This window comes from Cyprinodon tularosa, unplaced genomic scaffold (assembly GCF_016077235.1).
Source record: "Cyprinodon tularosa strain WSP-4 unplaced genomic scaffold, ASM1607723v1 ctg923, whole genome shotgun sequence".
Classification (NCBI taxonomy): Eukaryota; Metazoa; Chordata; class Actinopteri; order Cyprinodontiformes; family Cyprinodontidae; genus Cyprinodon; species Cyprinodon tularosa.
In genome coordinates, this window is record NW_024039700.1 from 302,478 (window position 1) to 329,175 (window position 26,698).

At 37.1% G+C, this 26,698-nt stretch overlaps 1 protein-coding gene across 1 annotated transcript in view; it reads right to left on the bottom strand.

Moving 5' to 3' along the window:
- ctnna2 (catenin (cadherin-associated protein), alpha 2) overlaps positions 1-26,698 on the bottom strand; it is a 310,231-nt gene that overhangs the window by 256,578 nt on the left and 26,955 nt on the right. Inside the window, exons 2-3 of the mRNA XM_038274637.1 lie at positions 26,520-26,626; positions 4,351-4,546 (exon numbers count right to left, since the gene is read on the bottom strand). Coding sequence (XP_038130565.1) covers positions 4,351-4,546; positions 26,520-26,621 — 298 coding nt within the window. The 5' untranslated portion in view covers positions 26,622-26,626. The remainder of the gene's footprint in view (positions 1-4,350; positions 4,547-26,519; positions 26,627-26,698) is intronic.

The following is a 26,698-nucleotide window of genomic DNA, read 5'->3' on the forward strand; positions in this document are numbered from 1 at the left end:
TTAGCCAGTCCCTAACAATTTTTTCCCTTCCACTGTGGGAGGTAGAACAGGTTAGATACTTTGGAGATTGTCTGCCCTCTGAATCTGCTGGCAGTTTATTAGCCATGTCTAAGAAAGGCTCCTTTTTTGCAATTACAAACATTCACTCTATCAAAATCAGTCTTTGTTGTTGACTACAGCGCAGGATCATTGAAATTAACAGTGTGATCCGTTTCCAAGCCACTATGCTCAGATTCTGCGATTGGGCAGCAGGCCCCTCCACCTGCACTGTGTTACCGGTAGGGTCGGCTCTCTCTGTCTCCTCCTCAAACACTCGCTCCCCCACCCCTTAAAGCTGCAACGCCTCACTTTGCTCTCCTGCCCCACTCTCTTTCAAACTTCACCTGGACCTCTGCCATCCTTCTGCTCTTTTGACGCTAGGCTCAAGTATTTCTTTAAAATAAAATGTGTTTTTCCCTTACAATAGCTAGCGGATGATATACTTTAAAACCACACTAAAAAACACATTGCTTCTTACCTGGCTCTAAATGGGCATCATTCTTCTGCAATTCCATTCCTGGACCTGTTCCTAACTCATTCTCAGTTTATTTTTAATATTTACTTTTAAAATATCTCAAGCATTTGGTGTCATCTTCCCTTTTTCTCTTTTTTTTTATCTGTGTTCTGAACTTCTGAAGACGTGAAATTCTTAGTTTGCAGCGAAACAATCTTTAAAAGTTGCAGCCTGCCGTTGTCCTTGTCAAACTATTTTATGTTGGGTGGGGAGAGATCTAAACATATTACATATACCTAATGCAGAAATATTTATATATGCAATTACTCTAATATTAAATATTTGTATCACAAATATTTTCTGAAAAGTTACTTCTGCCTGTATTTTTAATGGTCAGTGAGTTAATTTTGGGCCCCCTCATCCTGGGCCTGGGACAATTGACCCCTTTCTAAGATTATATTTTACTCTCTCCATATCTCCAACCGAACAATTCTGAAAGCAGGAACTGTAGCACATGGAAAACCTTTATTCACCTATTGTGTTTAAAAATTAAACACAGTCGACAGATCAATTGTATGCTTTGTATAACAAGAGCAGAGGGACGGAGTTCGACAAGAGGGAAGTGAACACGTCAATCATGTTAACTGAGATCAGCTTGACAAGCCCTGAAAATGAGATAAAAAAATTTTTAAAGGATTTTGCTGAAGTCTGGGTAGCTGGCTGATGCAAAATAAACAAAACAAAGTGTAATAAATTAAAAACATGTAATAGAATTTTGTGTTTTATCAAGCAATATTTCATTTGTTAAAGAGAACAATTGGCAAAATAAAAAATTTAAATGTATAGATTTTAAAGGTAAAAGTGTCACAAGTTGCAAAAGTTGTTAAAATGTATCTGTCGGGAATAATTGTATCCTTGTCTTTTTTCAATTTAAAATGGTTTCAGTGCAAACAATTTCAAATCTTTCAGAACATTTGTCTTAAAGGGTCTTAATGAGGTTTAAGTTTGATGTTTCAGTTTCCCAAATTTTGAGGCTGCAAAATGCATATCCAGATTCCTTCAAACTTGGAATCAGCCTTTTAGTTGCAACATAGAATCATCTGAATCAGATGCTAATTTTATCAACATTAGCAGCTTACTGCTTATCAGTCACAGCATTTTCACAGAGCTTTTAAAGCAGATATATGTTGTCACTCTGGGTTTGTATTTTGTTTTGTTTTTTCTTGGACAATGAAAATGCTGCAAGCAAATGTTTAAAAGGGAAATCAGCTTTAATGCTTAAGTTAACTGAACTTATAAGTCAGCCCAACTCTTGCTGCAGAGATTCCCTAATGATTATTCCCCAATACCTGATAACAACTTCAAAAAATTACCCCATTTAATTTCAAAATAAGAGTTTACACTCTGACTGATACAATCAATCCGATTAATCATGATTAATCAATTATTTAAATAATTGTGAACTCGTTTAACAAACAATTAATCGTTACACGGAGCATGGAAACATGAAATTAACGGGAACAACCCACATAAAGCAGTAGTTATACTAAAGCTGTAAAAAAATATTGGGAACATTTTCAAATTAATGATAATAAAAATTATTTTGTCAAAAGATAAGTTTCAGCTTCACCTGGTTTAAATTCTGTATAAAATCTTCTTTAAGGAACCTTTTGCTGCCCGATCATTAATCAATTCATCTAAAAAATAATCGACAGATGAATTAATTGACAAAATAATCAATAGTTGCAGCCCTAGTTTATACAGCATACGTAACTCACTTGGACAAAAAACTTGAGATAAAAACTGTGAGACTTTCCTTTCCTATCATAAAAATCCTTTTTTTGTTTTTATATGGCATGATCTTCACACCCTGATTCTGACGTGTTGAGCCCACGGCGAAGGCCAGCATCCAAAGTGCAGCCAGCATGTACAAACCAAAAAGCTTTTTTCTTGAAGAATAGCGCTGACCACAGCACCACTCTGCCAAGCAGTCACACAAATAATGATGTATGATATCATTTATTTTGGCTCAGTAGGTAAGGAGCAGAGAAAGAGCTTGCTGACTATAGAGGAAAATTACTGAGTAAACATCCATTTATCACGTGCACATTTTTATACCGAGAGAGTAAACCTCAGTGAGTCTGCCTTGTATCGTTATATGGATACAAGAATTTAGTTTCCTCATAAATCTAAAATAACACATCTTATTATCATAAGATGACTATTTTAGTAGGACAGAAGTCTAATGAGCCACTAACAGACTTGAAGGCAATTACAATTCTGTACGGGTCTGACTGTGCATGTGCTGCGATTTGAAGGACAGACTCTCTTATTAACACCTCAAAAGTCCTATGTGTCACTAAAGGCAGCAGTGGACTGCAGTAGCAGCCAAACAGTGTTGAAAATCCAACTTTAGTAATCCAGCAGTAAAACCTCAAATGTCTTTATTGTAAATGCATCACCATTCTGGAAAGGAACTTTTGAACGAACAGTAAAGATGCAATGATTTTCTTGTGCCGCAGAAATAATAAAGTTATCAACTAATAGAACATTTTGAAACAAGATGAGGTCATTTACCACAATCATGTTCAGATTGATACAAGGATTGTATACTCAAACTCTAAATATGACTCTAAGTTAAGACAAACGGTTGGAGCTTTGTTAAACCTAACTACTGTTGCTCTTTTTGAAGACAGCGCTTTTTAGGTTCAGAATCGTGACTGTTAATGGACTATATTCCACATAGATATGCATTTATAAAGTCTTAACATTTAGCAAGGTTCCCAACAGACAACGGAGGCTTTAAATATTATAGCTCCTGAACTTGACCTAGTACAGTCATAAGGTTGCATGCATTTAGTGAAAATAATGGCTACATAATGTTCTGTTTGTGCCAGTCTGAAATTATTCTAAATTTGTGAGTTAATCTCACATTTCTGACATCCTTTTTCTTTCAGGCTCCTTCCCAAAACATTAGAATTTTATGTCAATTCTCACTATATTCAGCGGTTATTATCCGAGGGGAAATCATACCAGAAAAAGTTTGTCACAAGGAAAACTCTTCAATCTGGAAGCCTCAAGCTAAACCCTACCAGCATATCCTGACTGCCATGTTATCCAGATCCATTACTGCCAACCTTCTGCTCTTCAAGTATCCCCAGCAGCCAACATCATCCAGGACTCTGCTTTGTGTTTCTATCTGCCTTCCAACCAAGCTGCAACCCACCTCCACCCCATTTACCACCTTAGCCTACCTCTTACTCCAATCAGCTCTTCCTTTATCCCCAGTCCAGCACTAACATCCAGGCCCCGTGGGGAGGACAACCCTGTTTTTAGGAATTTGCCCATTCCATTGCCATCAGCAATGCTCAGCTCTATGTCTTCTCCTGAGGCCTGAGCGCAAAGATATTTATATTCATTCATGTTAATAAACTCTCTAATTGCCTCTTTGTTTCCTTGTGAGTCTCTCCAGGTTGATAATCCATTTAAATTTATTTGAATAACTTATCTCAATCACAGATACAGATTCATACTTTTTCCCTCATCTGAGCAAAACTACAGACATCTTCATACTCAGGAGAAAATTGTAAGTCATTCATTTCTTTGTCCAGCAAAAAAAACAAAACAAAAAATATGTAGGTTTAAAAAGACTGGTTTTAGGAACCTAGAAGGCGATCATTCATAAAAAGTTTAATAAAAGTTAAAGATTAAAATGTTTATTGAGAACAAAACAAATAATCACAGTTAAGAATAAAAACATTTCTATTTGCCTTCAGGTAAAATGTAATGATGCTCTTTTAAAACAGATATTTAGTCTTAGACATCAACAGCTGCAGTAAATATCTATGCAAACACACCTTGTTTACGAACATCCTCCACTGCAGCAATGAGCTCCTCCTTTAGGTCCTGGCTGTCTTTGGCAATCTGCTCGCCCTTTTCAAGAAAGTTTTGGGTGGCCTGCTCCACAGACACTGCCAGCACGTGAGCCTTCTTAGACCGCCCCTTCTTCTTGCTGGAGGGACCCTTGTTGCTGGTGTTCACCAGTGTAGTCACCTAGGAAACATCAGAAGGTGTTACTGTTTCAGGAACAAACTAAGAAATACAAAAACAGTGATAGAATAAATTGTGACCTATGTGTTTTGTCAATATTGTTGGCTTTGGACTGGTTGTGGATATGATGGATAACAATTAAATCTCATCCAGAATAACTGAAACAAGCTTTTCATTAATAGTATGTTGATTAAACCTAAATGAAAAAAAGACAAAGAACAGGCACAGGTGGATATTAAAACTGTTGTTTTAAAATAATTTTTAGGAGGAAAAAACACTTTCATTATGACTTCAGGGAAAGCATCCAAGTTGCCCTCTGTTGTTTTGCTGGCCGGTCCGTCTCCCAGCACAATGGCCACACATTAATGCCTTAATGCTGCTGGCAACTCTCACGCTAGTATCCCTAGGATTGCAATTAAAGATCTGTCTCAGACATTTGTTTCTGTTTTGATTTAAAAATGCCGCAGAGGAAAACATGTAAACACCACTGTAGCTAGAGCTGACTAGCACTGTATAAACATGGGATTGCAGGAAAACACGATGCAGCTTTGACCACCTGCTTAGCACAATTCCTTTGTTGCAGACCAGGCTGGTTCCTTTTAGACAAACTTTCTATTTAATGCAAGTTTTTAAGGATTCAAATTCCAGTCAATTCCAAAATCTTTTACAAAAGCCCCATGTTGATTCAAAAGTCCTTGTGTTTGTAACTTGGACTTGAGTCTATAAAAACAATTTTTAACCATATGAGACACTGCCTTTTAAATTGGCCAAATATGAATTAGGATTAGTGCTGCTAGCGGCAATTGGGCACGACAGGCATAGTCTCAGCTGTGTCATTATATTGAGATGTGAATAGTTATTCAAATATGGAGGAGTGCATCGCTTTAAAAAGCCTCTAAGAGCAAAGTTATGTCTTGTCAAGCTTGCATTACTTCAGTTTCTAGTCTGGAACATGAACTTTAATGATGCATGTCCTAATCTAAGAATAGTGGTGCTGATATGAGACCAAAGCAACCTTTTATATGCAAGTGTGGTTGTTCAAACAGTTGATGATTATTTGAATAAACCTTCTCTCTGGGTCTATCTTTGTAGCCCCTTTTTGGGAAAAAAAGCATGATTCATGTATTTTATATAACCTCCACTTAATTTTCTTATTCAAATGTGAAAGGATAAGCGCCTCAAGATAAAATTTTCTTCTAGGGTGGAGAAAAAAGATGAAAACAAACAAAACAGAACGATAAACAAGACAGTTGCAGCACTATAAATAATACAATCACACCATACATTAAAATGCAAGCAAGTCAAATGCATGCAAGTTCTAAAATAAAGATGCTATTTGACATTTACACAATATGATAACAGTTATTATGCATACCAAAAGAAGTTAAAATAGTTTGAATATGTTAACTAAGGGCCTTCCTAACCACATAAACAGATGTTATAGAGTAGAAAGAGGATGCAGAATTCTTTCAATCAAATGGTGCTTTATGTTGAATTTGAATGAAAAGTTTCCAATTTTTTATTGATCGTCAGTACAACAAAAAGTAATTTTGTTGCTGTCTAAGAATATTTGAGGGGTTATACTGAATAAAGCATGGTTTCAAATAATCAGAATAACTAAGATTAATGCATCTAAACTTCAATAATAAAACAAACTAGTTAATACACCTCTAAAGGAATAAAACAAAATCACAATAATGGTTTATAAAATGTCTTTATACGTTTTTTAGGGTTAAAACTGATCAGCCACAATAATCTAAAACAATTCTAAAAATAAGAAAGATAAGCAAACCAGTCATCATTACTTGACAGTTGACAGCTACTTTTTCAATGTCACTTTTTTTAGATGATCATGTTTATACTCCTGAATAATGACATCATTATTTTACATTTTAATTCTGTATTTGTTTTGAGTTATTCTGATTTATTTATGATTAACAGTCAGTTTTATCAAAGTCACTTTCACAGAGCACGATTATATTATGAAAACCAAAGCAGTTTAACAGTGGGACCAGCCTAGATGAAGCCTAATGTCAAGGAAACAGCTGTGTAACATAATGCCATCAATGATCCAAAAATCTCATGGAAATTCATGCTCTGCAAGACAAAAGAAAATTATAGAAATACACTGAACAGATTAGAGAAGGAGGCACAAAGGTACACAGAGGGTAAGTTTGAAAACACAATTTGTTTTATTCACACAAGCCAACTTTCATAGGAGCACCCAATGTGACCAAACTCCAAACAGAGTAAATTCAGTGTCTCAGAAATGTATCAGTGCCCCTCCAGCTGGTAATTGGCCTTTGAAAAGCCTATTTACCATGAATACTATCAGCATTTTATGCAGGACAAAAATGATGTACACTGCCGCAAGCCACAAACTATACCATCCATGAAAGTAACTCTCAGAGCGAGCAAGCTTTCAAACATTACAGTCCTACATAAAACCTAAATACTTTTTAGAATAGTATGGCTGTTCTCACTATGATAAACACACCATAAATACAGCTCCGTACTCAAGGAAATATAAAAATTCTACTGAACAGCCTTCTCTTTCAATAAGATTGACTGTGATCCAGTGCAAGCAAACTCTTTATTTATTTTGCTTTTTTTATTTTTAGACCCCAATGTTCCTATTTGTTCATTTTTACTTTAAGAGTAAAATTCTAAATCTACCTTCCCTTCCCATTTGATTGATGCTCAATAGTTTTAAACGCACTGCGACCTTTTTACATGGTGCACTGACCAGTGGGATCACCAGTAAGTCGTAAATCCGTACAGCAATGCGTAGCCATTCAATTTTCTGCCTTCAGCCTCTGAGAAGCATTTTCAAGTGATGCTTTAACTGCTAAGGGTTAGAAAGATGTTTGCCCATATATGTGCATAACGACAACTGTTTATGCACAGCTCCTGGGATACTTTACCTCCTCTTACATATCCATTAGTTTTATACAGTAGATGACGTTTTTTTATTAAGCAAACTGTGATCTTTTATATTAAGAAGGAAATGAGCATTATGAGGGAATGTTAAGTGTGATGAAGCTAAAATAGGAACAATCAGAGGGTTGCACGGTTGTTGCACAGAAGGCACTAAAATTAAACCATACGCAACAACATTGCAGAAAGATAAAAGGACGAAAAGAGAAGCTATACTGACTTCATATACAGCTCATTTGTTTTTGGCATTTTTCAGCCAAGACTAAATCCTGCATTATTACACGTAGACATACTCCAATCCAGTGCAATTAAAATAGGATAAAGGTTACATACTTTGATGCATACATGGGCACAGTTTTGTGATATTCTCATTCAATGTTTGTTTAAAACTACCTTCTCTATCAACGAGAGAGCAGAAGATTACTTCTTTTTGAGTTAAAGCCTCTAGGGTGGAAATAAACAGCAGTATTGATCAAAATCAGAATTAGCAGTTGAGATCTGAAATATGCACTGGTCTGAGTGGAGCAAGATAATATAACAATAATTATTTTAACATATCATATAATTTATAGGCCAACACTATAGATATGAAGAAGGTGAAACATTTTAGGATACAATATGTAGTAAGAGGGACTGCATTGCGGAAATGTCAACATGAGAAAATCTCAGCCTGCAAAGGTTTAAACAGGTTAGGATTTTTAGAGAAAACCTCCCATAGAGATAATTTAAAAAGCAGAGGCAGAGTTTGAGATCAAAAAATAAAAAAGAAACATTAAAATTGCAAGATACAATGCGTGATAAGAGGAAAGTAAAACCAATGAAAGGAAACCAATTTTGCAAGTTCTATCCTATATATATTTATATATATCCTTAAACACAATCTAAGACAGTTAATCTAAGGAGCTACAGTACTGTAACCAACATCAGGTAGTAAGTATATCAATGTGCATTAGTGATCTAGCAGAGACAGCAAGAGTGTAGGCTTAAAAAATATATAGAATCCTCCACATCAAATAATCAAATAAATATTTCTAAACAAAATGCTATGTGGAATGCAAACGTAACCGAGGAATCAAAGTCCTTGTTTTACTTGAATTCTATTTCACCAGGATTTACCTTAAGTTTCAAATATATCCTTCATAACTTCAAAGGCAGAATATATAAAAGAAAACATGCAGCATACATCAAAGAATAACGTTCCAAATTCTTTCACAAATCTGCTTTTGAAGAAGCTTTAACTGTCAATGTGGTCCTGAACATCAGCACTCAGAGAAATCAATGCCAAAGTTTAAAAAGGAAAAAGCTTTGGGAAGTTAGTGAAAATCTATTTACAAATCTCACAAAGTTTGATATCATACTAATAATTTAACAATCATTTTTCTGTTAGCATTTTTTTTTTCTTAACAGAAAAACTACAACAAGCACTGAATAAAATCAAAAATCACACCAGCAGTGAAAGCATAAAGTATACAAGACTTTCCTTGTGGATCAACATCAGCACTTGACATTGAACGCCCAAATTATCACTGACTGTAGAAATATCCCACTGGACCTCGAGGAACATAAATTCTGTGCCCCTCCATTGTTTCTGCACACTTTATTACTTTTCCAAATCCAATAGTCCCCAATGATAGGCCATACCATAACACAACTTTTTTGGACTTTTCTTTTTATTACATAGTATTTTATTGTCAGGCTTTCAATATCTGTGAGCCACAACAAGCAGCATTATGATAAGAAATGCTTTAAGTATATTATAATATTTAAAAGAGATTCATCCCATTTTTTTTGTGTTGTTTTTAAAGGCTTTAGTTGAAAGTCCAAAAAGTTATAAAGGTTTCACTGATAAAAGTTTGCATTCATTTACTTTTGAGATACAAAAACAAACATTTTCGAGAATCTAGACATTCACAACTAGATCCTAAAGAACTCAAGAAGAAAACCGATTAAAACTTCCACCTGTCTGCTTTCAGTGCCTGGCGGTTCAATGCTAAGCCTTGAGCTGAAGACAGTTGATAGTAAAAGCCTTGATGAAACACAGTAGTGACAGATTAAAATAGGTAAAATATGTTTAAACCAGAAAAAGAATTTTAGCACGGACATCTTTCTAGCAGCTCAAACAGATCAATTATATTGTGGACTCCAACCTCACTCTAATATGCTGTACTTTCAAAGAGAGACTGGCTCTCTGCTAGAGACCTTTATTAGACTTGAAGTTACATATCAGTAATGGTTCCGTCATACATCTGGGTTCAAATCTTTTTTGCATTAATAACACAGATTTAAATGTATTTTATTACAAAGTAGACAAACACAAAGTTGCCATTTTCTGTTAAGAGAAAAAAAAAGGGATACAGGACTCTTTTTTTCTTTCACTAAATTCTGAAAAGTATGGTATTCATATGTTTTTAGCTGGAATTTTCAAAATAAAGCTTAATGCAAATACTGAATTAAAGAACCGTCTAATAATTAAATAATTTTCTTTTTCAGTTTTAATTAACAGGGTATAAAAGACTACTGATTCATGAAGCAGGGGGGTTTGAAAAATAATTTTTATTTCTTCGCACCCCTTTTCAGACAGTTTACATTAATCAATGTTCGTCTCTGGCTGTATATACTGACACATTTATTTGGTGGAGGGTTTTGTTCTTTTCCATTTATGTTAATCTGAATTTAGTTTGTTTGGAAACTGGAGTTTTATTTGATGTTAATCAGTCTCTTTTTGTGTATTTGGCTGTTTGTTCGAAGTATTTTTTTGAAGCTGATTTATTTATTTTTGTTTGTATAAATTGTATGAAATAAATTCCTTTTCATCGTCTTTCAGAAAGAATACTAAGATTTATAAGGTTAAGAATGACAAACACCAAGGAACAGTAGTTTAATTCAGGCTTAGGCTATCAAACTATATTCCAATTTAGGAGAAATAGCTTGAATATTTTAGGACTGTCTTTTAGACAGGACAGAATCATGAATGCAAAACTAGAGCAAAAATGAAACATTCTAGTACAGGGATTCCCAAAGTGTGGTCCGCACACCCCTACCACTAGGGGGTGCACAGACAAATAATGTAATGGCTGTCTGTTAATTACACAGGTAGATTTTTTTTCCTCACACAATAAAGATGTGTAAATAAACATTTCCTTTGAAACATTTAAATTCAAACATTAAGAATAGTAATATTACAAGAAAACTGATTTAATTAGAAGACTTTTTCTATGCTTCATTTTAATATGCATCATAGAGGAAGTTATATCAGAGTTTAGTCTGCAAATCCACCTTTACAGACTTCCAAGGTTTTCTGTGCAGGTTTGATCAATCCGAGAGCCTATTTTGTTCTCTTGCTGCAGGTGAAAAATACCCAGGATCCTGTTGTGGATGTTGTGTGGGGGCAGATTAGGCATGTGTCAACCCAGTTTGGACACAGAAGAGGGAGCGCAGCTAAGAAAGTTTAGGAACCTCTGTTCTAGTTCTTCGTTTATGGTAATGTATTAGGTTGTGTTTGCCTAACATGAATTTTAAAGAAAATCTAGAGGTTAATTGCTGTAACAGAAAAATACAGAAAATTTGGAATTTTGATGTTTTTAAGACAACACCTAAATCAAAAAACAGTTTTTCATCTCAGAAAATGCTGTATACTGTGCCAACTCAATTATGGCTGGCAGACCTGTTCATAAAGTGTTCAACATTTACATAATGACAATGGCCACATGGTGTGCTAGAAAACATGCTCCTTTTTGCCAACCAAAAGCTGTTCTCACAAAACAAAATGTGTGCCTAAAGACCACTTTTTAATTAGCAATGATCATGCATATGCATGAGGAAGGAAGAATCTTTGCTACAAGATGTAACTTCTCTGGGCAGTGGACTGAGTCCCCAGTGGAGGGAATGAGCTGGAACAATCCCTGGTGGACGAATTAAACCCTGACTCATGTATGCAAAAGTTACACAAAAGGAAGCCCATATCTTAAAGTAAGTTCACTTTTGATTGGTTTACATAAAAAAGTCAAGAGCAGCAGGTTTTGCAGCTGTCATTTTGCACATATCTGATGTTGCTATTTTCAAATATCCATTACTGTAAAAATTATCAAAGCTGTATGCATATATTGTTAAAACACTTTACAGTACAGTATTTCATTGTTTATTTTTTAACTGCTCACTATTATGTAATTCTTATACATTTTTCTAAGGTCCACATTTGTGTGACAATTTTTTTCTGTAGTCTTTTTCCTGTGGTAAACAGCAGAATTTCCCCATTGTGGGACGATAAAGGGATTTTCTATTCTATTCTTTTCATGGACATTATTTCTTTTATCTTTACCCTTTCTTGCACCCGCTGTTTATTAAGGAAGCCTAGTTTAAGCTTTTGCTTGTCATTCTTTACTGCAGCCAAAGGGGTAGGATGAGTCATGTAGTTTTTTTTTCCTCTTTGTAGTGCTTTTTCTAAGAAAAGGAAAATCAAAAAACAAAACAACAAAAACAAAAAAAGGGAAACCAGCATCTGTGCAGAGAAGCAGTTCCTAACCCTAGGGAGGCCATATGCTGAAATTGGGTAGTGTCAAATGACAACATCCCGAAGACAGATGAATCTGTGTTTCACAACATCTACAAGTTACCTCTGGGGACAAACAATGGATTCTGACATTTTGAACAGTTTACTTGCAGTTCTTACCAGCCTAAAAAGTCATTTAGAAAAAAAATCTCAGATTACTTTAGTTTCTGACTAACTTTGTTTCTGGTGTTTATCTAAATGGTCACAATGACATTTCGAAGACAATTACAGTTTAAAAGACTGGTATATTTTGCAAACCTTCCCTATGAAAAAACAAAAATCGATCCAATTTAACCAGTAGATTAGCACCTAATATTCTTTGCCACTCACTGGTCTGTTTTGGAGTTTTCCTGAACTTTTATTGACCCTAGTCCTTGTTTTCAGAAACATCTATAAAATATAAAAGTGTAGCTCTTCTAACTAGCCAAATTACCTCACCATCTCTACATTCCTTCCCTAATACTCAAGATAAGATTTAAGTGATCAGGAAAAATGCCTTTCTCTGACAGGTGAAAAAATAAAAGGCATCTGCCACTAACTCTAAAACTGACCATCCTAAAGGTAATCGAGAGGTACCTTTGCTTTGTTATTATTCTGTACATGCTTAAAAATAAAAATCTAAGAGTTCTGTACAACCTTGCAGAACATTTTTTTTAAAGATTGTGTGTGAGAGAGTGTATAGCATCACTGGGACTTCAGCTCGTTGATTCTGATGTAGCTCTAAAATACACCTCCGACTTTTAGGCAACTTTAGACCTATCATCTTTAGAAAGTACTTTAAACTTGTGAAGTGTGTCACTAATGCATCGGAAGCTGATGTAACACTTTTTTTAAAAATCCATGTTGAATATCAGCAAGACAAGCCTCACAAAAGGGATGTAAATAGAAGATACAAAGCTTTAGCATTGATACTAAAGTTTGGTACACTTCAGCAGCCTGGTAGCTGTAACATTATGTCCACTGATAGGGGGTTTAAATAACATGAATAATCTCTCTATTGTGGGATCTGTTAATGGGTCAGATATAACAGGCAGCAAATAAATATTTTAATGTCACGGTTGATGGATTCCTCTCTCTTCACCACAACAGACCAGTGCAGAAGAGTCCCAAAAGCAACCAGGCTTGATAGGACTTCAACCTGACAACATCCCTTACTGCCAGTGTTCACCATCAATCAGGTTCGGGTTTGTCGCCGTGAGGTACCGCAGGCCTTACAGCCACAGCTGCCAGCAGCTGCAAAATCTAGACAGTAAATATGCTCCACTCAGACTCCATGTTCCCAGCTTTCCCCAGGATATTGAAGAAGCTCTCTTGGAAGTGGAAGTTGAAAATGTCCCTGAGCAAGGGCTTGGTCATATTTTCAGCAGAAACCTCACTAGCCTAGGCCTGCCGAGTCCATCTGACTTCCTTCTCTTTCAGAAAATCACAGGGTGGTGATCAGTGGAAAACTCTGTCCCTGTTTTCAACCACTGCCCAAGAAATGTGGTCAAAGGTTGGAAGATGCGACTACAAAGTCGATCCTTGATTACTGGCCCAAGATGTCCTGGGGCTACAATAAGTGCATCCCAGATTCTAAATACAAGTGGCTGAAATGAGCTTTCTCCGCAGGGTTTTCAGATGCCCCCTGTACTCATCCCTCTAGAGGTGATCCAAGCATGTCTCACCAGTAAGAAGCTGAGGGGACAGTCCTGGAAAAAGCAGAAGATGACTGCTGGATAGCTGCAAAACCGTCAGCATACTTACGGCGACCTTAAACTCAACAGTGGACAATCAACCATCAGAAAAGGACTTGGTCTTATCAATCACATTTCTTTTAACTACAATGGATTAATGTAAAATAACGGAAGGGCAGGGCACAAAGATGGACCATGTTGGGATAAGCTAGTAGAAATAGTCCTTTTGGGTTACAATAGAAATAAAGTTGATAAAAATAAAACTGCCTCAAGTAAACACAGGCCATTATGTTTGTTTCTTCCAGTTGTGCTGGACTAATTGGAGAAGTATAAGGCACCTGTTTCTCGACAGAAGCTCTTCCCTTCCCTGAAGCAGCCCAGTCCATCGTGCCCCTAGGTCTGGCATTTTTTATTCTGTTTACTGCGTTTGTTTGAATTTATGGTTAAATACATTTATAAGTAGACTCCTCTTCTCGACTCCCCTTTCTTTGTTGTGGCTTGTGGGCAAGCAGCAGCAGTGTTTGTCTAATGATTGTAAAACAATTTCTTTTGGACTTGGGCAAACTGACCTGACTACCCATGTCTGTGGAGAAGGGGCACTTTGAGGATGTGCTCCCGCTTCCTTACTCTATACCACAAAAACACAAACAACGTGTTTCTGACCCTTTCACTTAATTGGGGAAAGCAGTAATGCTTCAACTGCTAACAGAATCTGGCACAGGCTCATCCTGGGAACTCACAACACTTACATGTTTGTTGCTTTTCTTTTGGCACAGGCTGGAGTACAAAATATCACCTCTTTGTGCATATCCCAGAGTCTCTTTTTCTGTATAGAGCACGCTGCAAGTAAACAAATATCAGGATTGGATTATTTGATTTAAAACCCAAATAGACAGGTACTTGAATTTACTTTTTTATCCACATAAACATGGGTAATGCTATAATTAACATGAAAATTTTGTGTCCTGCCATCAAGGTGGATATTATTCTAACTCCAAAGTAGGATATGCCAACAGTATTGCTGCAGATTATGCAAAAACCATTAATGAAATCTGCATACCCTCATTGCCTTCTATAACAGGATAACGTGCCCTAACACATAGCAAAAATAAAAAATTGATTAGCAGAACATCTGATTAATACAAAAAGTTTGAAGTGTTGACTTGGCCTCATTGTTTCCCCAGTCAATCCCTTTGAGCATCTGTGAGACAAACAGGTCATATGAAACCCCACCTCCAAGAACTTCTGTCAGCATCTGCTATTAACATCTTGTGACAGTTTTCACACCACACCTTTAAGGGTCTTCAATGGATCAGAACCCTTTGGCAGCGAGAGGGGGGGTCAATAACTGTACAGGTTGTCATGATGTTATGCATGATCTGTGTATATGTCCTTTATCTGACTTAGGTACAGTCAGTACATTGCAAATTACTTTGAAGATTTTGTTGGGGCTGCGGTATTAGTTTGAAAATACATACTGAGACTTAAAATACACGAGGCTGACAACCTACAGACCATAAAGAACCATATCACACACCTTAAGCATTTTAAAATGACCAAAACAAACATTGGCAATTTCATGTCAGTTATGTGATTTCAACCAATGTAGCTCCTGTACATTAGCAATGTCTGCAGTGCAGTTGTATAATAATCTAAATTGGTTGTTGTGAAGAAGGTGCATAAATCAGAAGCTATTAAAAAACATAATGCAGTCTTTTTTTAACACACCTGTCTTGTGTTGAGATGTCTGCAGTAGAGGATTACACTAGCATTAAGGTTTATTTATGGTGAAACTGACTCGCTAAGCACATCTTAAATGGTGCTTTAACAGAAAAAGAAATATCATTGCCAAATTTACTATGTGACAACTCCCCAAACTCATCTGGAATTACCCCAATCAGAGGGTGATTCTTCAGTGGTTTCAATGAACTCTCTTAGAGGCATAGCATCCCTTCCTGCCTCTGAAAACTGAGGTCCGGGCTGACTCCTTTTCCGCTAGCTTAGTGGATTATGACAGTGATGCAGCCTGAGGCCGTAATCCCCTCACTAACCATACCCCCCACCCCACTTTATGTTAAGCCCCATGACAAAAAACTTTCCGCTCGTCTGGTGCCAGCCAAAAGTCATAGCCAATTTAGGATGTCAGGAAAACAGAGATTGTTTAAATATCCAGCGCTGACAGCCAGCACCACCCTTCAGGTTTCCTTCCAGCCCATTATTATAGCCCTGTGAAGTAAACAAATAATACATGCTGTGATAAATTCTTCAGTTAATCTATTTCAGTCACAGTCACAGCCTCCAAAGAGCATGAAGAGAGAACAGCACTGAAACAGGACCAGATCATTTCTACATCCCCTCTGCAAAGCCCCAAGTAAATTACATTGTGCATCTATTATCAATAACAAGTATGTACCCTGAAAAATATACAAAAATGTCTTAGTTAATCTAACTGGTGTAATTTTGAATCTCAACAACCAGTAAAATATGGCAGCATCCCAAAGTTTCATTTTCTTTTTAAATGTTTCTGAATATATATATTACCAAAGAAAAACAGAAGAGGTTTCAAGCTGTGTCAACAAATATATAATTTCAACAAGTTTTAGAACTTTTCTGAAAATCCAATGCAAATCTTACTACAAGAAAAATTGAACCACAAAAAAAAAGGTTTTAGATTTCATTTATAATCAAGTTTTGGTGCATCCTTTTCAATATAAATAGTTTCAGCACCTTGTATGAGGTTGAGATCTTAGGAACCTGCAGATATACCGTTAATCTGTTCACTAAAGCAACCTTGTGTGATGTCCATCTTCAAAAACCCTGCTAACATATTTGACTCAAGTGTTCTGCCTGTTAATGCAATCATTCACTCATTATAAAAACTATATGAGAGTAAACAGAGGCAAAGATTTCTGTAAAAGAAAATGTCACAACATAGAGCCTAACAAAGGTATTCATGTATCCCATGCACCTCTTTCTTGCTGAAAACATCTTGCTGAGGGTTAGCATTTCTCCCATCCAGACAAGCTGTTCCGAGTTTATGGAAAGCTTTATGGAGAAAAACTCAAAACAACACTGCTAAAAAAATCTCTCAGAGGGTTTGAAACAAAACCGCTCAGAAGTGGATTTGAGGACACTTAAATGGTAACGAAGGGGGGGGGAGAACAAATTAAAGCAGCCAATGTGTGCACTAACTTGCTGCAGAGTTACTGCATAACTGTTCATTTAAAACATCGTCATATATTATATGAAGTTGTTTTAGATGCGGCAGATGGCCGCTCCCACTGAGCCTGGTTCTTTCGGAGGTTTCTTCCTGTTAAAAGGGATTTTTTCCTCTCCACTGTCGCTACAAGCATACTCAGTGTGAGGGATTGTGTTGGGAGCTGGAGAAGTACCACCTTCCTCCAGCAGAGTCCGCCGTGGATCCTCCTGAGCCGAGCCTTCGACGCACCTGAGGTTCGTTCCATCATCAGAGGATCCACAGTATAAAGGCTGTCTTCAGACCTTGCTCGACGCCGCAGTGTTGAATCTAGTTGGTTAACACCTGAGCCAAAGAACCTTCTGAGAATCTTTTATTGCCCTCTGAGTCCTGCTAGGATTCTAATCCTTTTGTGTCTCTGTTTCCAGGAAACCAGTTTTTCTCTGTGAGCTCTGGATGAGCTTAGACTGCCGAGCCTGCCCTCTGAGCCAAACCCGAAGACTCTTCTCTGGATTTCCCATGCAGCTCTGGATTAAGAGCTGGAAACCCAAAGCCAAGGTCTGCACCCTCATCAGAAGTAAGACGCTGAGGCAGTTATTGGACTCTGCCGAAACAAACCTTCTCTGGACCCAACAGCTCCTCTCTCTGAGCTCTAACCGGAACCCTCAAGGTATTAATCTGAACTTCACAAACCCAAACCCAATTGCTCTCAAAGCTAACTGCTCTGTTATCTACACAGACTCCAGTGAACCAGTCCCCAGGCCTGAACCAGTTCCAGTCAATATTCCATGTGCTTGTGAACAAATAACATTGTTAAACTTTTACTCTCGTTTCCGTCTCCGTGGTGTTCTGCATAACTGGGTCTCATCAGTGAACCCATCATGACACTTTGAGTCAATGTGATAAACTGGTTTTCCTTAGATAGAAAACTTTGAATCAATTTGACTGTATGATCTGGTTGAACTGTTAAGTGCTTTGAGATGACTTGTGTTGTGAATTGGCGCTATATAAATAAACTGAATTGAATTGAATTTAATATGTTGGAAGGTCCCAGTCAAAGTCAGGAGTTAATTCTAAATAAGAAACTTTGGTGAGAATTTAAATATTATTTTTCTTATACTTTAAACGCACGCCATTCTATTTTTCTTGGAGTGTCACAAAACTTGCAATATGCAGCATTTTGGTTACAAGGCTAAAGCTGAGAAAGGGATTAGTGTGAACACTACTAAACAAAAAGCACAAACCAAAAATGGACAAAATTACAAAGTCAAATTCTCTTAACAAGATAAATTAAAACAAATTTGAGTGAATACTGGAGGACGGATGGGCATTCGGAGACATGCAGAGAAAACCATTAAAAAAGTTCTTGCATGACCACTCAGAAGTGGATTAGAGGAAATGTACATGGTAAGGGGTAAAGAGGGGAAAAAAAGAGAACAAGCGGTAGCAGGCAGGTGTTTGCTCTAAATTCCTGCAGCATCCATTCCATTTCATCTGATTTCTAAGTTGAGTTTACTGTTACTGTGGGAAAACATGGTACAAACTTTTCCCAGAAGATGTGAACTCCTTCGGAACAAACATGAAGACTAAGAAACGAGGGCAGTGTGATTGCTGAGGAGGATAGAGAAAACAGCATTTCTACAGTCTAGGTGAAAATAAATAAAACTCTTGCCTTTTAAGCAATTATTTAGCTTGAAAAGGGTGATTTAGTAATATACAACTTATATCTTCAGCTGAGGCAAATATGTCCATTTTGATATATGAACAATAATTAAATGGATAACTGTTTGTACTGACTTTAATGTAACCTTATATTATCAATTTCTAAACAAATAACTTAAGTAAACAAAATTAAATAGAAAGAGCAAGACTAAAGCAGTTTGATAATTGTAACACCAACTTTGATACTAATTATTTTAATCTGATCATTTTGGCCTTCTCTTGTTCTGAATGATGCAAGCATCCTGCAGGCAAATACTGTTAATAATCAGGATGGGTAATCAGAAGACCATACAGGCACAGCATGTTTCTCGTAACAAGGAAATATGAAAATTAGATTAATTTAAATTGTAAAAACATTCAGTGCAACCTTTTGTCATTTTTCATTGATAAACATTTGGTTATTATTATGCATAGTTATCTAAATAAAGCATTAATCTTAGACTTCCCATTAGACTATGGTGTTTAGTTGATAGATTTCAAATCATACATTGATTTTCATAGTTGAGGAAAACTTTCTTGAAGTAAGATCCCTCCATGCTGGGGGGGTCAGACTTAACGGAAAGCACAGACTAGTGTTTGAAGTCCTCCACAATATGAAATGAGTCCACAGAAATGGTTTGAGCACCTTATCAGGCATTCATCCTCGGTTTCATCCTCTAGGTTTTCCAGGTAAAACACAGTGGGTTTAGAACTCAAGGAAACAAACACCTGGAGAGACTGCATGTCTCTGTTCTTGCCTGGAAACATTTTGGAGAGTAATACTGGAGCTGCGGCTTTCTTCGTTTAGGTCCTGGATCCGTTTTTATGTGACCAAATCTCAGATGACAGAAAGTTAATGATTAAATACATGTGCAAATACTTTTAAATAAAATTTTAACTGTACTGTTGGAGCAGATCTGCTTCAGTTAAATTATATCTATTTGATACTTTAGTTCCTGATATCTTCCAGCAGGTTACATTGTGAGGCTTTCAAGGATGTGCGGTGCTTATCTCCGGCTATCATTGGGCATCATGGTGCGCTACACCTTAGACAGACCACAGGTCAATCACAAGGGAACACAGTGATAGCCAGCATAGACACTTATGCACACTTCTCATATCTGGGGGCATTAAAGATGAATCAACTGGTCATGTTTTTGGATGTAGATTGAAGAGAACCTATGTGTAGGGAGAGCTTACAAATTAAAAATGCCGAATGATCTCAGGACTGAATATCAAACCTAAGACACTTCTGTCGCAATGCATCAATGACTCCATCCAAATACAGCAATACTTAAGGACTGAGGATGTAGCCAGCTTTCCAACCATCTCTTATTTATGGTTATCTGCATTTCTTGGGTTATTTTAAAATGTTCATGTGATAAAAATATTTCATAAATGCGCCAAGATCATTAATTTTTGCAATTGATCTTATTGCACGTATACGTCACTTGATAGTCGTTTAGCCTACATTTATCTTTGCAAGAACATGTTTTTATTTGCATGACATGGTTCTCCATATAAACTGGGTGGAGTTTGCTGACACAGTTAGCACTGCAGACTCAGGCCAGCTTTACTACATTTTGCTCCACTTTCCACCAAAATAGAGGCGATACCACAGCACAACTGAGTCAATCACCTCATAGACTAGAGTGTTTTTGATTTCCGGCAGAGAGAAAAACATGTGAACAACTGAACCTGTGTGAATGAAGGATCAGTGCCTGTTGCTCACATCTTTCTGATCACCTCCATGGAGGAGAGACAGAGTCCTCTAACAGAGTGCCTGTTTTGAATATTTATATGTCTGAATCAAACAATTCATTAAGGATAAGACAGTTCAGCATTTCAATGCTTTAAATAACATTGCTTTCAACCACGCCAAGGAGCCGTCTTGTTTTAACAATCACATGTCTGTAAGAGTCCAATACTTTCCCTTTTATCTGTCCTCATTTAGACTTAGACTTACTTAGACAGATTTATTTGTCATTTTGTGTAAAAAAGTGTAAAACAAAAAGAAATTTCATTTGGAGCAGCTCTCTGGACAATTTAATCTTTTTTTAAAGTGCAGCCTTGAAAAATAGTTTAAAAAATTACATATAAAAACAGTAATATAAACATATGGCTGTAAATTTACGGTTTTAACATTTTTTCTAACATTTTTCATTTCTCTCTCCCTGCTGTAAGTGACAGGCCTCTCATTGGTTGAGATGCACAACGATGCCCATAAAAACTCAATACTGATCAACATTCCGACCAGGGATTTGTTTATGCATTGTGATATAATCTGAAAGCGACCTTATAAAATAGGTTAACAACATAAAAAATCTAGTCTGCCTTCAGAAATTATGGATATTCTGCTCATTAATTTTCTAGTCTGTACAGTGCAAAATCAACCTGATGACTCTGGGCTTTTACTGTTTTTGGTTCACCTGTAAATGCATATTGGCCCCTGCCTGGGACCCCTATAAACAATGTCCGGCTCCACAAACGATTGGGGACTACAACTTATTCTATGCCAGCCCCTAAAGCAAGGATGTCAGAATCTGGGCCCTAAGGGTCGATGTTCTGCACCATTTAGATGCATCTCTGCTGGAACACACCTGAATCAAATAATTTGGTAATTTGCAAGACTCTAGAGAACTGAACTTCAACTGAGGAGGTTATTAAGCCATTTAATTCAAGTTAGTTGGACCAGGGAGATATCTAAATCTGCCCTCTCGGACTGGAGTTTCACATCCCTACCCTGAACGCTTCTTCTTATAACACTTTAAGTAAATATCATTATCGCACATGATGTAAAGGTTGTTTACTCTATGGCAGGAAGGATTCTTTCACACAGAACAATAAAGCAAGACCCTCAGTTTTAGTTATAGATCTGTCAGCATTTCTGGCCGTGACATAGTTGGTCATGATAAAAAAAGACTATTTCAGCGTCAGACATACATATTTCTCTATCCTCCCAGAGCTTCCTTCTTCACTTTATCCAAACATATCGAATACGTTTTTCCAGAAATAAATTGTGGCTGGTTCATACTAAAATATAAATTATTTTCATAAAATAATCTACACTAAAAAAGTGGATAAGGTCACAGTCCACTTTCCTGCTGACATTTTATTTCCAGGTCATTGCGTTATTTTTTTTTGCTCTAGTAAATGTTATATAATTATTTCTTTAAAGTATATAATGCTTAAAATGGAACGATAACATTAACTTGGATGTAAATAATAAACGATTATAAGATGCATCAGTTCAAAGACTTTGAAATAGAGGTTTATTAGAATATATACAATGAAGAAAAAATATGTCTGCTGCCAACTTTACACAGTAATGAAGGAGAAAGGAAAGAATTTATCTAAAAGCTTCTCTGTCAAAACAGGAAGCTTTTCTAGAGATATAAAATCAAGACATTAATAGGAGGGTGTTTTTAATTTGTAAAAAAGTCTTCAAAAGACATATAATTTGGTGTAAAGGTAGCCAAGCATTACTATGTTGGGAAAAAAATCCATCAGCTTCCCATCCCTTGACATTCTGCAATTAGTTACCTGTCAGTCTTCTGACCACTCAGACGGAACAAAGAGCAGATGTGGCTAACTCAAACCACCGTGCAACTAAGTGAGAGTCATTAAAATAATTTCTCTAACTGTCTGACTGTTTCATTTTCAGACAGTTTCATATCTTCTTAGTATTTTAGCAGCGTTTGTCCAGAAACTTTATGTTAATGCAGTTCAAAGCAATAGGATTAAGCAAAGCTTTTATTCCAAAGAGAAAGGGTTTACTTTGTTCAATGTGATGTAATGCAATTAAAGTCAATTATGCAGTAACCTAGAATAGTTATAAATACATAAAAGTCGAGGATTGGTGAAGTTTGAAAACCAGCAATACTTCAAGTTAAAAAAGGCCAAATGAAACATCAGGGTTTTACTGCTGAGCATTTGATATTATTCATTTAGAAATGACTAATTTTCTTTGTGACGGAAGCAAATCAATAGCCGAGTATCGACACGTGGATAATCATTTCCAGGCCTACGTATTTTCACGACCATAAGGCGCACCGTACTAAAAGGCGCACTCTCAGTTATGTGTCCCATTTCTGTATTTAACACACACATAAGGCGCACCGGACTATAGGGCGCATTTTTTATATACAGGTACATGTCCTCTACTACCTTTAAATAGCTCTACTGCATATTTTAAAAATACAGCGGGCCCAAAAACTGAGTATGACTGTGCTTTATTCATGTATTTATTACAAAGTATTAATCAAACCTGCGAGCTGGCCATGAGACAGACACATCGCAGATGACACAGCGCTGTGATCACTCCTAAATTAACTTAAAATCCTGAAACCTGCCGACGGAATATGTTCGCTTTTATTACCGGTATCCTGGTGCCTGCAGTTTAAATTATTTAGATGAAAAACACCTGCCAGCCGCCGCGGTGAGGCTGCTGTTGAAGGGATTTCTGCTGTCGGTGCACTGCTGGTATGTGGGGGTCTGAGCGCCTCCGACAGAAATAGATAATCTGGATGAACTGACTGCAATTAAGTTTTCAGGTGGCCTTTCTCACTTAAAAACATATTAAAACTACTTTATTCCCCCTGATCACAGCAAATATAGCTGCAAGATTTAGATTATTTAGATGAAAAAACACCTGCCAGCCACCGCGGTGAAGAGGAGGAGACCCGCCCAGATGCTGCTGTTGAATTAAGTTTTCAGGTAGAAAAATAGAGCGGGAGCAAAACTGAGTATGTTTGTGCTTTATTCATGTATTTATTACAAAGTATTAATCAAACCCATCAAAGTCATCATCCTCTGTTTCTGAATTAAACAGATGCGCTAAATCAGACATGCCAGTTTCCCATTCTTCGCTGTCAGTCACTTTCCGTGCAGCGCGGCTCCACAGAAATAATGCCTGCTTTTGCGAAAGCTTGAACAACAGAGCCAGCAGACACGTTAGTCCAAGCATCTACAATCCATCCGCTAAAGGTGGCGTAACTTGCCCGGCGCTGCCTTCCACTTATCCTGAAACTGTGGTCTCCGTCAGTCATCCATCGCTCCCACGCCGCTCGCAGCCTTACTTTGAACGGCCGCTTCACACCGATGTCGAGCGGTTGAAGTTCCTTTGTCAGACCCCCGGGATAACGGCGAGCACAGCCTTCATTTGATTCACCTTTTTTTCACATCGGCTGTGAGATGGGCACGCAGCGATGGTGATGCGTGGAAAAAAGCACCTGGTCTCCTCACATACACCTGCCTTTCATCATCTTCTCATCCATCCAGCCCGTTTCATTTGCGTTAATATCATGTCATCAGAGCGCTGTCTGTCTCGCTGTCAGCTCCCAGATCAGCTTCTCTGATTGGTTGATGCGGCGCGTCCAGCAGCAAAACTTCAATTTTTCCATCTCAAGCAGCAGCAGCGCGTTGGCGGTGCGTCAGATGCTTAAACGCTCCCGACGTGCTGCACCTGCAGCTCAAAACGCGCTGCGGGACCTTTTGCTGCGCCTATACGCGCGTCAACCATTGACTTTGCATGTAAACTCGCTGCTTCTGCTGCACCTGCTGGGTCCGGTTCACACCGATGTCGAGCGGTTGAACAGCGAGCACAGGGTTAATTTGTTTCCCCATGTTTTTCACATCAGCTGTGAGATTGGCACGCATGGAGTTACAGATTAACAGCGATGGTGATGAGTGGAAAAAAAAACACCTGGTCTCCTTACATTCAGCCACTCTTTCATCATCTCCTCAATGAGGTGGTCTCAAAAGTCGCAGTTACAACACACATAAGGCGCACCGCACCATAGGGCACACCGCACATTTTGAGGGAAAAAAAAGACGTTTAAGTGCGCCTTATAGTCGTGAAAATACGGTATATAATAACTAGGACCTGTCCAGGTTTTAACCCAACTCTCAACTACTTTAAAGACTGCTATATTATTATACTCAATGGATGGATGGATGGATGGATGGATGGATGGATGGATGGATGGATGGATGGATGGATGGATGGATGGATGGATGGATGGATGGATGGATGGATGGATGGATGGATGGATGGATGGATGGATGGATGGATGAATGGATGGATGGATGGATGGATGGATGGATGAATGGATGGATGGATGGATACACTGACTAAATAGCCAAATGCAAAGGTTTTAAAAGCACTAAACATACAGAAAGACTTAGACAGTACTTTATTGATCCCTTGGGAAGACTCCCTCCGTAAATTAAGGTTACCAGTAGCTTACAGGGCAAAAAAGTGTTAAGTTAAATTAAGTTAAAATTAAGCAACAAACAAGTATTAAGTTAGATCTTATTAAAATGAAGCAAAATAAAAATACAAAATAAATATGGAGTTCAAATTTTACAGAAAAAATAAAATAAAAAAATAAAAAAAATAAAAGTGAAGGAAGAGATTATATTTAAAACAACAATATGCAGCATGGTAACACTCGTGGCAAGTTGACAACAGACAAACTCAGACTGTTATCTAAAGAAATGATAAGATTCAAAATTCTACAGAGGCTCAGGTTTTACAAAAAAAAAGAAGAAAACTGATATGCTTTCTGAAAAAAAAACAAACATATTCACCAAAAGAAGCAGCTAAGCCAAACAGGTGAAAGGGAGGATGGATCTCAGGATAACTTTGCAGAGATCATGCACCAGGTTAAAATAAGGGGATTTGATTAAAAATAAAAAGCACTTTGAAGTCAACCAAAGAACATCAGACCACTGGGGAAGGCTGCTGGTACACTCGGTAATCTCAGCGCTGTCAACATTGTGTCTCACACAGACAAGGATGGAGACATCATGTCCTGCAGTGAAAATTTCATCTATTATATTTTAATGGAAATAAGGTTGAGATTTGTGTGCTAAAGCAATTCACTGGCAGATATTTATAGAGATTTAAAAAGACAATCTATAATTGTTTAATCTTCTATTGACTAGGGTGCATTATTTAGCCTTCATGCAAAACAAATAAGATATATGCTGTTTCTAAAATGTTAGGGAAAGAAAACACCATCTTTTAAATTCAGAACAATGTAATTTAACACAAGGCAGCAGTGATAAAAACAATAAGAAACATAAAAAATGGCAAAGAAGTTTTTATGGTTAAGATCAATCAGAAACTTGCAGGAAATGTTGCTTGTTTACTACTACAGTGCATGTAATGTGCTGCAGCAGTAAAATGCAGACTGACTGTAAAAGTACATATAGATTCTACATATTTTAGTTTTTTATAATAACATTTAACAGTAAGTGAATCAGTCATTTTTTTATTTTTATGGCAGTGACTTTATCCTGAAAAGATCACACACTTAATAGTAGAACCAGTGCACACCAGTGAAAAAACAAAGAAGATTGTAAAAAGGGATCTGCAGTCTGATATCCTCATTAGTACCAATTTAACAACCCTTCAAAAACAAGAAAATTAATGTGCATTCTTAGTTTAATTTGTAACAAAAGTGAAAACTGATTGTTTTTTTTTCATTCGACATGTAATATGTATGTTGCACTGTTTTCTGCAAAGCATGAGTACATACCTCACTAGCAGGTTTGGTTTTCTGAAAAATTCTCCTTTTTTTAATTCAATCTTATTTCCTTCTCAGGAGTTGATTTAGTTTCTATAATTCAGTTCTCCAGCAACCATTCATCATCTATCTAACATAAAGTACGGCTGTCAATTAAAGAAGAAACTCTATTAGGGCTGAGAGATTATGCAGCGAAGGCAAAATGGAAACCGAATTGTGCAGTATTTTAAGGAGCTTATGGCTTCTTTATAAAAGAAGTAAAAAAAACAATTTAGAGGGGAAAATGAAGTGAACTGGTTTTGCTCATTATAACCTCACATCATTGTTGCCTCAAAATGCTCAGAAGACAGAGATTTATTTAGCCACAGAAAGTGTTTCCTGCATTTACCTGTGTGACCAAGGGCTCCAGAAGCCTCTCCACAGTCAAGGTACGGATTTCAAGACTCTTTGGGTCCCATTTCAATAGAATAGGTGAAGTGGCAGTCGTCATGGTCTCTGTTGGAATTAGGACAGAAAAAAAGTCAGAAAACAGAGCATATGACGATCTTTTTGGTTTACAGGAATGTA